The 12,195-nt window shown below is 53.5% G+C and overlaps 1 protein-coding gene across 2 annotated transcripts in view; it reads right to left on the bottom strand.

Moving 5' to 3' along the window:
- Positions 1–9,778, bottom strand: part of PRKD2 (protein kinase D2) — a 33,771-nt gene extending 23,993 nt beyond the window's left edge. Inside the window, exons 1-4 of one of the 2 annotated variants that reach the window (XM_087870934.1) lie at positions 9,668–9,778; positions 8,795–8,884; positions 6,310–6,448; positions 913–1,044 (exon numbers count right to left, since the gene is read on the bottom strand). In XM_087870934.1, the coding sequence (XP_087727060.1) occupies positions 913–952 (40 nt within the window). In that variant the 5' untranslated portion in view covers positions 953–1,044; positions 6,310–6,448; positions 8,795–8,884; positions 9,668–9,778. Of the gene's footprint in view, positions 1–912; positions 1,045–6,309; positions 6,449–8,794 lie in introns of both variants that reach the window. The other variant, XM_045776287.2, reaches the window with a different exon arrangement.
- Between the last annotated feature and the right edge of the window lie 2,417 nt (positions 9,779–12,195).

Raw genomic sequence — 12,195 nt, forward strand, 5'->3', positions numbered from 1 at the left:
AAGGTTACAAGAGGCCATAAAGGTGGGGCGCTGATCCGATGGGACCGAGGTCTTTATAAAAAGCTGTCTCTCTGCACACCATGCGAGCTACGCAGGGAGACAGCAGCCATGTGCAAGCCAGAAAGAGGGTTCTCATTAGGAACCAAGCCCTGTCCGAAGCATGATATTAAACTTTCCAGCTTCTGGAACCGTGAGTTATAAGTATATGTTGTTTAAACCACTGGGCCTGTGGTATTTTGTAATGGCAGGCCTGGCGCCCTGAGGGGCCGAGTCAGTACGGAGTGGACTCTGATGGTCAGCTTTACGTGTCAACCCCAGTAATTCAGATGCTAATGTAGGGGTTGCCGTAAAGGTATTTTGTAGGTGTGATTCAAGTCCACAATCAGATGACTTGACGTGAGGGAGAGTGTTCTAGTTAATCCGGGTGGGCCCGTTTCAATCAGTTGAAAGGTTAAAAAGCAGAGTTGAGATTTCCCAGATGAAGAAATTCTGCCCTGGAGCCCAGTCTGCCCTTCCTGACGGGCTGCCCTACAGATTTCAGAGTTGCTTGGCCAGCCCCCACAATCACGTAAGCTAATTCCTTCCAAATATCCCTTAATATCTACCTCCTCCCGGCTGTTTCTCTGGTTGATTCCTGTAATAGGCTCCACCTTCTTCCCTGTGCACATTCCCCGTCTCCTCCCTCAAGCTCTGCCCCTTAACCTCTCCCTCCGAGCTCCACCTCCGGAGCGGAGCCCCGCCCCAGTCCCCGCCCATCACTCAAGCCCTGCCCCCAGCTCCTCCCCCAAGCGGTGCCTCTGGGCCCTTACCTCTCCCTGCGAGCCACGCCCCCTAGCCCCGAGCTCCACCCCCATCCCACCCTCCCGTCCTCCCCCTACTCCTGGGCCCCGCCTCCAGCCCCTCTCCCCTCACCATCACACTTGAGGCCCTGACGCACTAGGCCGAAGAGCATCTCTCCGCAGTGATCGCAGAAGGCCGGCGCTCGGTAGGAGTGCACGGTGAGGGCGTGCGGGCGGATCTGGAAGTCCTCGAAGGTGGCCGAAGCTGCAGGCGGCAGGGAGGGGCGGAGCGTTGAGCCGGGGCAGCAAGGGCTGTTCCTGGGTTTCTCTCAGTCCTCCCCACCGCAAGGTTTGATCTTGCTTGCCTTTCTTTACTCGCATACTACACTCTACCTGGGTTCAAAGCCCAGCGTTACCACTGGGCGAGACACCTATGCCGGGGACTGGGGAGTTGTTTAGTGGGTACAGAGTTTCTGTAAGACGAAAATATTCCTGGAGACTGTTGCACCGACAGCATGAACGTAATTAACACTACTGAACAGGAGACTTAAAAATGGTTAAGATGGTAAATTTTATGTCATGTATATTTCACAATTAAACATTTTAAAATAAAATTTAAAAATACAGATGCCTGGGTCCCACGCTCAGAGTTGCTGACCTACTTGGCCTAGGATGGAGCTTGAGTGTCAAGAAAAAAACCCAAATACCTATGTACCTCAGTTTTCTCATCTTTATTTTTTTTTTAAAGATTTTATTTATTTATTTGACAGAGATAGAGACAGCCAGAGAGAGAGGGAACACAAGCAGGGGGAGTGGGAGAGGAAGGAGCAGGCTCCCAGCAGAGGAGCCTGATGTGGGGCTCGATCCCATAACGCCAGGATCATGCCCTGAGCCGAAGGCAGACGCTTAACCGCTGTGCCACCCAGGCGCCCCAGTTTTCTCATCTTTAAAGTGGAAATCCAACAAACATTTACTGAGCATTGTTCTAGGCCCCAGGGACTCCACGCAGAACAAATTCCCTGCCCGGCCTCTAGTAAGGGTGGCAGACAACCAAAATAAAGAAAATAAATATTCTTATTAACAATCACCCAGGGGTGCCTGGGTGGCTCAGTTGGTTAGGCGTCTGGCTTCTGCTCAGGTCATGATCCCCGGGGCCTGTGATCGACCAGAGAGCTGGGCTCCCTGCTGGGCGGGGATCCTGCTTCTCCCTCCCCTTCTGTACCCTCCCCCTGGCTTCTGTGCTCTCTCTCCCTCAAATAAATAGTTTTGTTTTTTTTTTTAAATGGGGTTCCTGGGCGGGATCTCTGGGCCTGGAATCCAGCCCAGGTAGGCCTGCCTGCCCAGCAGGGAGCCTGCTTCTCCCTCTCCCTCTGACACTCCCTCCTGCTTGCTCTCTCTCTCAAATAAATAAATAAATCAGGGCGCCTGGGTGGCTTAGTTGGTTTAGTGTCTGCCTTCAGCTCGGGTCATGATCTTAGGGTCCTGGGATCCAGCCCTGCAGTCCACAGCCTGCTTGCTCCCTGCTCAGCAGGGAGCCTGCTTGCCCACGCCCTCTGCCCCTCCCCCCACTCGTGATCGGTCTCTCTCTAATAAATAAATAAAATCTTTACTTTTTTTTAAGATTTTATTTATTTATTTGTCAGAGAGAGAGAGAGCACAAGCAGGGGGAGTGTCAGGCACAGGGAGAAGCAGGGTCCCAATGCGGGACCTGATGCGGGACTTGATCCCAGGATCCTTGGATCATGACCCTGAGCCGAAGGCAGACGTTTAGCCGACTGAGCCACCCAGGCGTCCCTGAATAAAGTCTTTAAAATAAATAAATAAATAAATAAATCTTTAGAAATATATATATTTTAAAAATCTTTAAAAAAAAAAATCACCCAACCTAGCAGTTACCTGGTGCCAGGCACTACTCCCCAAGTACTTTAAAATACTGTGAATTCAATTCTCTTAAGAGCCCTGGAGGTACACTGTTATTATTCCCATTTTCCAGATGAGCGGATTGTAGCACAGATAGGTGAAGCAACTTGCCCAGGGTCACACAGCTAAGCAAGCCATCGAACTTGAAATTGAACCCTGGCCAGTGTGGCTCCAAAGTTCATGTTTTTAGTACTCTATGTACTGCCTCTTGGAAATGTTTAAGTAATAAAGTATACGCGTGCGTACACTATACTCAAAAAAAAAAAAAAACTTGTCAAGCAACTGTTCCGTATCTCAATAACGGGACGAATATTAATCGAGAACCAACAGAAACTGGGCACTCTGGAAGACACGGCTCAGCCAACACACACACTTGCACGCTCTCACTTGTAGTCCGCGCCTCTACAGAGAACTTGGCACTTTTCCCTTGGGTAAAATTATATATATACACGCACGTATACACACACACATATCTATTTGCACGTTATGCATATATTATATACATAAGTATATATATTTGTACAATATGTATATTTATATATAATGTGAATTATATATTATGCATTAATAATATATCACATATATCATTATATTATCATTATAAAATAACATATATCATTATATCATATAACATATGTTATAGTATAGTATATTATATAATTACATTACATAATGCATTATATATGTTCTATTATACTATACTATATATTGTATATTATTATATATTACATGTACTATGTATATTTATATATAATGCAGATTATATATGATATATAAAATATATAATATAAAAACATGTTGTAAATTATATATATTTGCACATTATGTATATAAGTATATGCCATATATATATATATATTCCAGAAATAAATTACAACTCCAAAAAAACCCATATATACAGAAAGCTAGAAGTCAGTAAGTGCTTAGGAGAACAAGTAAGCAGAGAAGGGAGAGTGGGAAGGTATGACGTACAACTTTAAGCAGGTGGTTGAGGAAGGCCCCCTTCAGGTGTCAGTAGGGCAAAAGCCTGCAGGAGGCGAGGGTATGAGCCATGCAGGTGTCTAGGAAAGAACATGCCCAGTATCACAAAAGTATTCTTTATAGATTCTTTTTTAAGGGCTAAATGAATTAATACGTGGAAACCTTTTATTTTTTTATTTTTATTTTTTTTATGATTTTATTTATTTATTCGACAGAGAGAGAGACAGCCAGAGAGAGAGGGAACACAAGCAGGGGGAGTGGGAGAGGAAGAAGCAGGCTCCCAGCGGAGGAGCCTGATGTGGGGCTCGATCCCCGGACTCCGGGATCATGCCCTGAGCTGAAGGCAGATGCTTAACGACTGAGCCACCCAGGCACCCCATGTGGAAACCTTTTAAAACAGTGCTCTTTATTTTTTATTTTTTTTAAGATTTTATTTTTAAGTCATCTCTACACCCAGTGTGAGGCTGGAACCCACAACCCTGAGATCCAGAGTTGCACGCTCTACTGACTGAGCCAGCGAGGTGCCCCATATTTTTTTTAAAGTTGTTAAAATTTTTTTCTTTAAACAGTGCTCTTTAAACAGAGTACAGAGATGTTGGCTTTTATTTTTAAACTTTCATTTTTGGACTAAGTCTCATCCTCTTTTCTACCCCCCCACCCTACCCCCGAATTTCGTTCTAATATTGAGCTGTTTTCCTTTGTTATCGTGCAACAGAAAGGGGAGTCTCTTGTACGTGCCAAGCGCTGCTTACACACTCAGGGTAAAGCTATGAACACCCCACTCTCAGGGAGCTGACAATCTTTTGGGGAGACAGACAGGGAACATAAACACACATAAGGAAATTTCAGACACTGGAGGAAATGGCATTTAAGCTCGGATCCAAATAGCAAGAAGGAGCTAGCTATGAGAAGATGCGGCGGGGAGGGAGGCATTGAGAGCTAGTGAACAGACTGGGAGATGGGAGGCAGCTTGGTTTGTTCAAGGGACAGAGAACAGGCAACCATGGCAGGAACAGAGAAAGTAAGGGGGCAGTGAAACAGGTGAATTCAGGGAATTGGCAGGGGCCAGGTCATGGACAGCCATATTGAGGCTATATCGAGGAGTCTGCATTTTAGTCCAGGGGTAATGGGGAGCCATGGGAGGATTCTGAGCAGTGAAGTGTCAGGATCTGACTTGTGAGCTACGATAACAGTCCAGGCAGGAGGTGATTGCTGCTTGGACCAGAGGAGGGAGTAAGAAACAGATTCGGGATGTATGTTAAAGGTGAGACCAATTGGTTGGATGCCGGATCAAGTGAAGGGGTGAGAGAAAAGGAGGAGTCAAGGATGCCCCCAGGATTTGGGGCATGAGCACCGGAGTGAACGGTGATGCCCTTCACCAAGGTGGAGAACACTGCTGGAAGAAAGGAGGACAAAATCAAGATTTCTGTCTTGGAGAGGCCATCTGGGAGATGCCTAGAGCTGCCAGGTAAAAATGTCAGGGGGACAAGCCACATGACTGAGATTTGGACTTAGCAAAGGGAGACCAGGATGAACGAAAATCCAAGAGTTGGGACACCTGGGTGGCTCAGCCAGTTAAGCATCTGCCTTTGGCTCAGGTCATGATCCCAGGGTCCTGGGATCGAGTCCACATGGGGCTCCCTGCTCAGTGGGGAGCCTGCTTCTCCCTCTGCCTGCTGCTCCCCCTGCTTGTACTCGCTCTAATACATAAATAAAATCTAAAAAAAAAAAAAAAAAATCGAAGAGTTGCCAGCCTACGTGAGGGTATTTAAAACTTGAATAAGGTCACCAGGGCCATAAATCCGAACTTCTGCTAACTGTCATCCATTCATTCAACCCATTTTACTGAGCACTGCGCAATGCAAGGGTTGGGGGAGGAAATGCAGCCAAGAATAAGGCAGTACTTCCCATCCCCCACCCTTCCAGAAGCACCTTGCGCTGCCCACTCTTCGGCAGTGCTGAGAGCTTGCTCGTCTTAGAAGGGCCAGTGGGTGACTAGATTCTGGCTGAAAACCCACATGGCCGGGCTTCATCTAACTTTGCAGAGCCTGATTTCCTTCAGCATTTCAGTGGGAAGCAGGCAGGGGCACCAGAATATTTAAAACTCTGTATCAAAGTACAACATACGTCTAGAAAAAGACACATCTCCAGTGCATGGCCCAGTGACTGTCACACTATACACACTAAGTCACCAACATCCTGATAAATAAGTGGAAGTTTAAATCGATCCCCAGAAATCTCCCTCCCGGCCCCCAGGTGATGGTGGAGCCCTTCACCCACGTGGGGAACACTGCCCCTTCTCCGAAGGCACGCGCTCCTAACTGTATCCGTCTCTGCTCTCTAAATGGAATTACACAGTATGGAGTCTGACGTCTAGAGAACGCCTTTCGGTCTCGGGTCTGTGAGCTTCATCCGGGCTGCTGGACATCGCCTACGCTCGATCCCCTGCGAGTTCCGCCGTGCGCACACGCAACCTATTTACCCATTCCAGGGTGGTAATGATTCTAACTTGCCACCAAGGCTTCGAACCACTGGCCCTGACTTTAAGAAGCCTATTTCTGGGACCACCCCCGAAGGGAGTCCCGCCCCCGCTAGAGGCTGCGCCCCCAGGCGGGCCTCCGCCGCTCACCCGACAGCACCACCTCCACCAGGTCGCCCTCCTGGATGTCTCCAACGGAGCGCACCAGCTGCAAGAGGTTGGCCGACGTGGGGTCATGTTTGAAGAGGAGGATCTTGTCATAAAGACCGTAGAAGCCACACTCGGGGAACTGAGGGGCGGGAGAGAGAGGTGGTGACGGAAAGGCTCTGAGCTCGGCGGCAGCGGTCTGGAACACTCCCAGGGTAGGGCCCACGGTTTCCCCCGGAAACAGAGACCCCGCAGCCCTGCACTTCCTGCCTGCTCCCTCCCAGGCGCAGCTTGAGCGAGTGGGCAGGGTGCCAGGGCCCCAGGTGTGCTGGGAGAGAGCGCAGATGGAGTTTGGTGGCTGGACTGGGAAACTGGGGTGGAGAGAGAGTGGCCCTGGGAGCGTGAGCACCCGGAATTTTCCGGGTGGGGTTGGGGGGGCCACGTGGACACCGCCTCCTTTAAGCCCCCACACCACCCCAGCTTCCTTCCTGGATCTATTGTCCCTGTTACCTGGCTCCAGGCCCAGCACTGGGGTGGGGCCGGCTGGAAGAAGGGGACTTAGGACTCATGGGGGGGGGGGAGGGAAGGAGGCGGGGAGGCAGGAAGGCAAAGGCTCGACTCTAGAGAGCTGGAGGTAGGGAGGGTGCCCCCCACCCAATGTCCAAAGGACCCAGGTGTCCCTAGCTGGGGCTGGGGGGGGGCAGGAAACGAAACCTGGTAGAACAGAAAGTGAAACTACCCAGGTGGGGCAGCTGGAAGGAAGGAAGGGGGCCCTACCACACCTGGACAGGAGACAGAAAACAAAACTGGGGTGAGGCCTGAGGGAGGAGGCCGAAGATTTGGGCACTGGGCAAATTACACCAGGGGACAATCTGCACTCAACCCCACCCCCATCTGTCTTCCCAAAGAGCTGGCTGAGTTGGGTGTGACAACTGGACCTGTGGGTTTGGGGTTCTGGTGGAGGGTCAGGGAAGCCCCATATTGTTCTTGTCTGCTGGGAGACGGTCCACAGCTCACAGGGACTGCCTGGGCCTTGATTGCTGGGGGGTGGGGGGGGGGGTTTCTGTCTCTAAGCTTCAGCATCCTTGTCTGTAAAATGGGGGAGTTGGCCCAGTTCCCGATGTTTCTCTGAAGCCCAAAGAATTCATTTCTGGCAATCTGAGAAGATTCTGGAATTTGGATATTTTGGGATTCCAACATGCTCCCATATAATATACTCCAGTGCATGGCCCAGTGACTGGGCCATATATATATATGATCCCTCCAACATATTATCATGATATGTTTCAGGATTTCAACTATGTAGATCAGCAGCGGTCTGATATTTTCACGTTCTAGGAATCTAATAAACTAGGATTCATTTGAATATCTTACCATTTAAAGGATTTCAACAACCCAGCATTCCAAAATTCTAACATTTTAACATGCTAGGATTCCAACAACTCAGGAGCCTAATATTCTACCATTTTAATGTTTTAGGACTCCAGCAACCTAGAATTCTAATGTTTGTACACTGTCTTTTTTTTTTTTTTTTTTTAAGTAAGCTTTTACCCCTAACATGGGGCTGGAACTCATGGCCCTGAGATCAAGAGTCACATGTTCTGCTGAATGAGCCAGCCAAGTGCCCCTGGACACTTTCATATCAGAGGAGTTTGATTACCTAGCAGTTGCATATTCGAACAATCTAGAATTCTAATGTTCTAACATTTTTACAGTCTAGAATTCCAACAACAGAGAAACCCACTACCCTAACTTTTAACATTCTAGAATTCAGGCATTGAGTTCCACCTGATTCCCTCTTGCCATGGTCCCCAGCTTCCCACCCTGGTGTCCAAAACTAAGAGTAGGGTGGGGTTGGGGAAGGCCCGTTTTAATAGGCCAGCATCAGACTTGAGGGGTGGGGACACTGTGATTAGGAGAGGGGACAAGAGTCCCCAGAGCCTCTGGGGTTTCCAAAGAGGTGCCTGCCCCTCCACACACATCTCAGGCCTGGGGGAGGGCAGAGATTGGGCTCGGAGACCTCACTTGCCCCTGGCAGCTCGCACAGGCACCCACACCCACACATGTCACCCGATAGCCATGGCCAGCCCGGCTTCAATTTCTACTGTTTCCACCAAACGGGAGGTCGGGGATGGGCTTGAACGCGGAGGTCCCCCATCTGGCGCCCCCACATGCCCCTTCCTCCTCACTTCTACACCTAGCTGGCCCCTCCCTTCCTCCCTGCTGGCCCCAGAAAACAACATGCAGGGACACGCAATTTGGGGAGGCCTTTGGAGCACCTCACCCCTGCCCAGGCCTCCCTCCGAGGGGTAGTGGGGTGAGGCGACAACTGGAGGCTAAATGCCCCATCCCCACTCCACCCCCAGTCGCCCAAGGCTTAATCCTCCTTTTTCCCCTCCCCTTATGCCAGGCTCCAGGACACCTCTGCCAGCGCCCCCACCCCCTCCAGACCTCTCCCCAAGCTGATTGGGAGGAACCCTGCTCTCACCTTCTGGTCCACGATGGAGCAAGCCAGCTGCTTCACATGGGCCAACTCAGAGGCGGTGGGCAGCAGCACAAATTCGCGGGTCAGACCGATCTGGATGTGGAAGGAGACCCCGGAGCTCGGAGCTGGGACCTGGGCCAGTTGTGGTGGCGGCGACTGCAACTCCAAGCCGCCGGGGGGCGGAGGAGACCCCGGCCCGGGAGAGCCTGGGAGCCCGGAGAGATGGGAAGGGGAGGCGGCCATGGGCGGGGTGGGGCCGGGGGAGTCCCGGGACCGGCCGCCCGGCGCCCACCCGGGATGCGGCTGATGGAGCCTGGGGAACCCGGGTCACTGGATCCGAGGGAGCTCGTAAGCTGGTGGTGGGAGCGCGGGGATCCCGGGGATACGAGAAAAGAAATCTAGCAGGTTGAGGGCACTCGAGGATGGCGGGACCCTGGGAAATTAAAGAAACGCAATCCAGTGGGTCAAACGCCCGGGAATCATAAAGGAGAAATCTAACGCTTTGAGGGACCCAGCACTTGAAAGATTCCAAGAAATCAAGAAAATCCAGTAGGTCGGGATCTCAGCGATCAGGAGAGCCCCAGGATCCAAAAGCCCCTTGGAGAGAGAAAGGCTTGAGAAGGCAGCAGGCGGGAATCCCAGAATCCAGTGGGTCTAAGACGAGGATCCAATTAAGAAGGGAGCCCGAGGGATTCATCAGACCTTGGGGGTGGAGGACAGCTTTCTCTGAGTCGGGTATCGAGCGAAGCTCAAGGACTCGACGGGCCCGGGGATGGGCAAAGGGATCCCGAGGGCCGGGGTGCTAAGGAGGGAATCTCACGGGTCTCAGAAGTTGGAGAAAAGTTCGGTCGGGGGCCGCGGAGAAGGGGGCGTTACCGGCGGCGGTGAGTGGGGGGAAGGGAGGGTCGCCCGGCGCTGGGCGCCGATGGCTCTTTTTCCCCCTTCAAAGTTTAACTCTGCGGCTGCGGCCCAGGAGGAAGTGTCTGGAGCGATGGCGCAGTCGGCCAATCCGCGCGGGCCTCGGTGACGCTAGAGAGGGGCGGAGCCTGCTGGGGGCCGGGGGCGGAAGGGGAGGGCGGGCCCCGCACCTCCGAGTTGGGGGCGTCACCTGCCCCGCCCGCGTCCGGGTGTCTGGGGTGAGAGATGCAGGGGCAGGGATCCGGGACTGATTCCTCCCCCCAACACGCCCAAGTCTGGAAAGTTAACTATTCCCTGAGCTGGAGAGGAGGGGCGAGCCATCGGTCGCGGGGCCGGGGCTGAAGAGGCGCCTGGCCCTTTAAGGAAGGGGGCCGTCTAGTGTAGCCTGGCTTGCATCCGGCGCCCACCCAGGGGAAAGGGTGGGAAACTGTGTCAGGTCCGGCCCGCTCAGGGACCTCTGGGCTCGACATGCAACTTTTCAGAGCGTCGTCCTCCCCCCCCCAACCCCGCCCAGGGGAGGCGGTGCCGGAGAGGTCCCCCAGCCCATTACACAGGTGGGAAGACAGAGGCCCCCGGACGGGCGGAAGGACCTGGCCTCACGTCTGTCTCTGGCAACCCTGACGAGGTGCATGGAGGCAACTGGAGGGGCCGGGACTGGGTTAGCTGTGCGGGGCTGGTCAGGCACTGGGAGGGTAGAGAAGAGGTGTACTTTCCTTCAATCAGCTCCCTCCTTGGCGCCAGCCCTCGGGAGAGTGAAGAGCCACAGACCTGGGGGAGCTGGAAAGGGCCGGAGCGACCAGGGGAGACAGCGCACGCACCCCACCCCCCGACACGAACTGATTGTTCTCCGGGGCAGTGTGCACGTGTCTGTGTGACTTTAGGTAGTGGCTTCCCCTCTCTGAGCCTGCTCCCCCCTGTTAGATGGGACAGTAATAGGACCGAGCCCAGAGGGTCTTTGTGGGCACAGGGCTGAAGTTCAGCAGGCTTTGCAGAGATAAAGGGGTGGGCACCTCAAGCCCTCAGGTGTTTAGGAGTCTGTTCATTCAGTCAGTCAACCAGCAAGCACTGAATGCCGACCTACTGTGTGCCAGGCTGGTGCTCAAACAGCTCTTCCAGCCCATTCGGCAACAACTCAGACTGGACTTCTCCTCCCCAGCTAATAATAAAAGAATGGCCGCCATTTAGTTTACATGCAGGAAACTGAACCCCCTAGGGACCCAATGACTTGTCCAAGATCACCACTAGAGCTGCTGCCACCCACCCCCTTCACTTAAGGCGTCAAGGCCTGGCTTTGAGCCTCAAAGGCATCCCAGTGGAGATGGGCCACCCGCCCACCCGGGTTCCAGACCAGCAGGGCTGGTTGGGGATGGGGGCCTCAAGAGGAGCCCCCTTCCCGCTAAAGGGCTGCGGGGGGCAGCTGAGGTCGGTACAGTAGTGACTCTGCCACCACATCCGGGGGCTGGCTGGGGCTGGGGCTGGGGAAGGAAGTCTGAGGCTGGAGTGAAAACCCAAACCACCACCTGGGGAAGCTGCTCAGAGCCCAGAGGGATGCGGGGGGGGGGGGGGGGGAGCGAGGCCACGTGGAGCTCGCAGCTAGGCTCCTGTGTCACCTGATGGCCATCTGGCCACCTGCATCCTTCTTCAAGTGTTCCTGGGGCCCTGAGAGGGGCCAGGTCCTATTCTGGGCACTGGGGCGCAGCCCCCGGCAACCCAGGGGGTGGGCATTAGCGTCAGGCCCGTTGTACAGAGGATGCTGAGGCCCAGAGACGTGCAGAGGGAGCCCCACAGGACTAGCTACGAATTCTGATGACCCGCTGGGGGCCCTGAGCAGCCCCTCCTCCCCATCTCATTTTCTGGAACTTGTGCTCACCATCCCCACTTCCTGAGCCTGCTGTGAGGACCTTAGCACGGGGCCTGGCTCCTGCTAAGTGCTAACTGACCTGGTGAAGGGAAGGGACTCATCGGGGCACCTCCATCACTGCAGCTCCCAGCAGGGCGGAGGCATTCTGCAAGCCAGGTCCCAGGCTCTCCCGGCCCCACTTCATGTGGGCCGAGGCTCCACATAAGCCCAGGCCCACATGGGGAGGGAAGGGAAGGTGCGGGGTTAAGCACTCAGGGCTAGCCCTTTGGCCTCCTACCACCCATCACACGGAGCAGCAGGGAAGGGGAAGGTCTTGATTTGTCACCTCACATCATCTGCTTGTCAGGGCTCTGCCCCCAGGCTGCTGCTAAGGCCCCTGGGGAGGGAGTACTTAGGAACAGAAAGGAGGGGCGCGGGGAGATTCGGTCCTGTGCCCCCATTTCCGGGCCTCCACCCACACCCCGCCCAAACTCTGGGCCCCTCTCTTCCCGCCCCCCACCCTACCACAAAACCCCAACCCATCATATCCCCTCCCTGAGCTCCACCCAGCCCAGGCGGAGCCCAAGACTCGGCTCCCCAAGTCCCCGGCCCCCTCAGGCCCCTCGACAGTCAGCACCGCCACCCA

Source organism: Ursus americanus, chromosome 21 (assembly GCF_024610735.1).
Source record: "Ursus americanus isolate L20-20 chromosome 21, mUrsAme1.1.p, whole genome shotgun sequence".
Lineage (NCBI taxonomy): Eukaryota > Metazoa > Chordata > Mammalia > Carnivora > Ursidae > Ursus > Ursus americanus.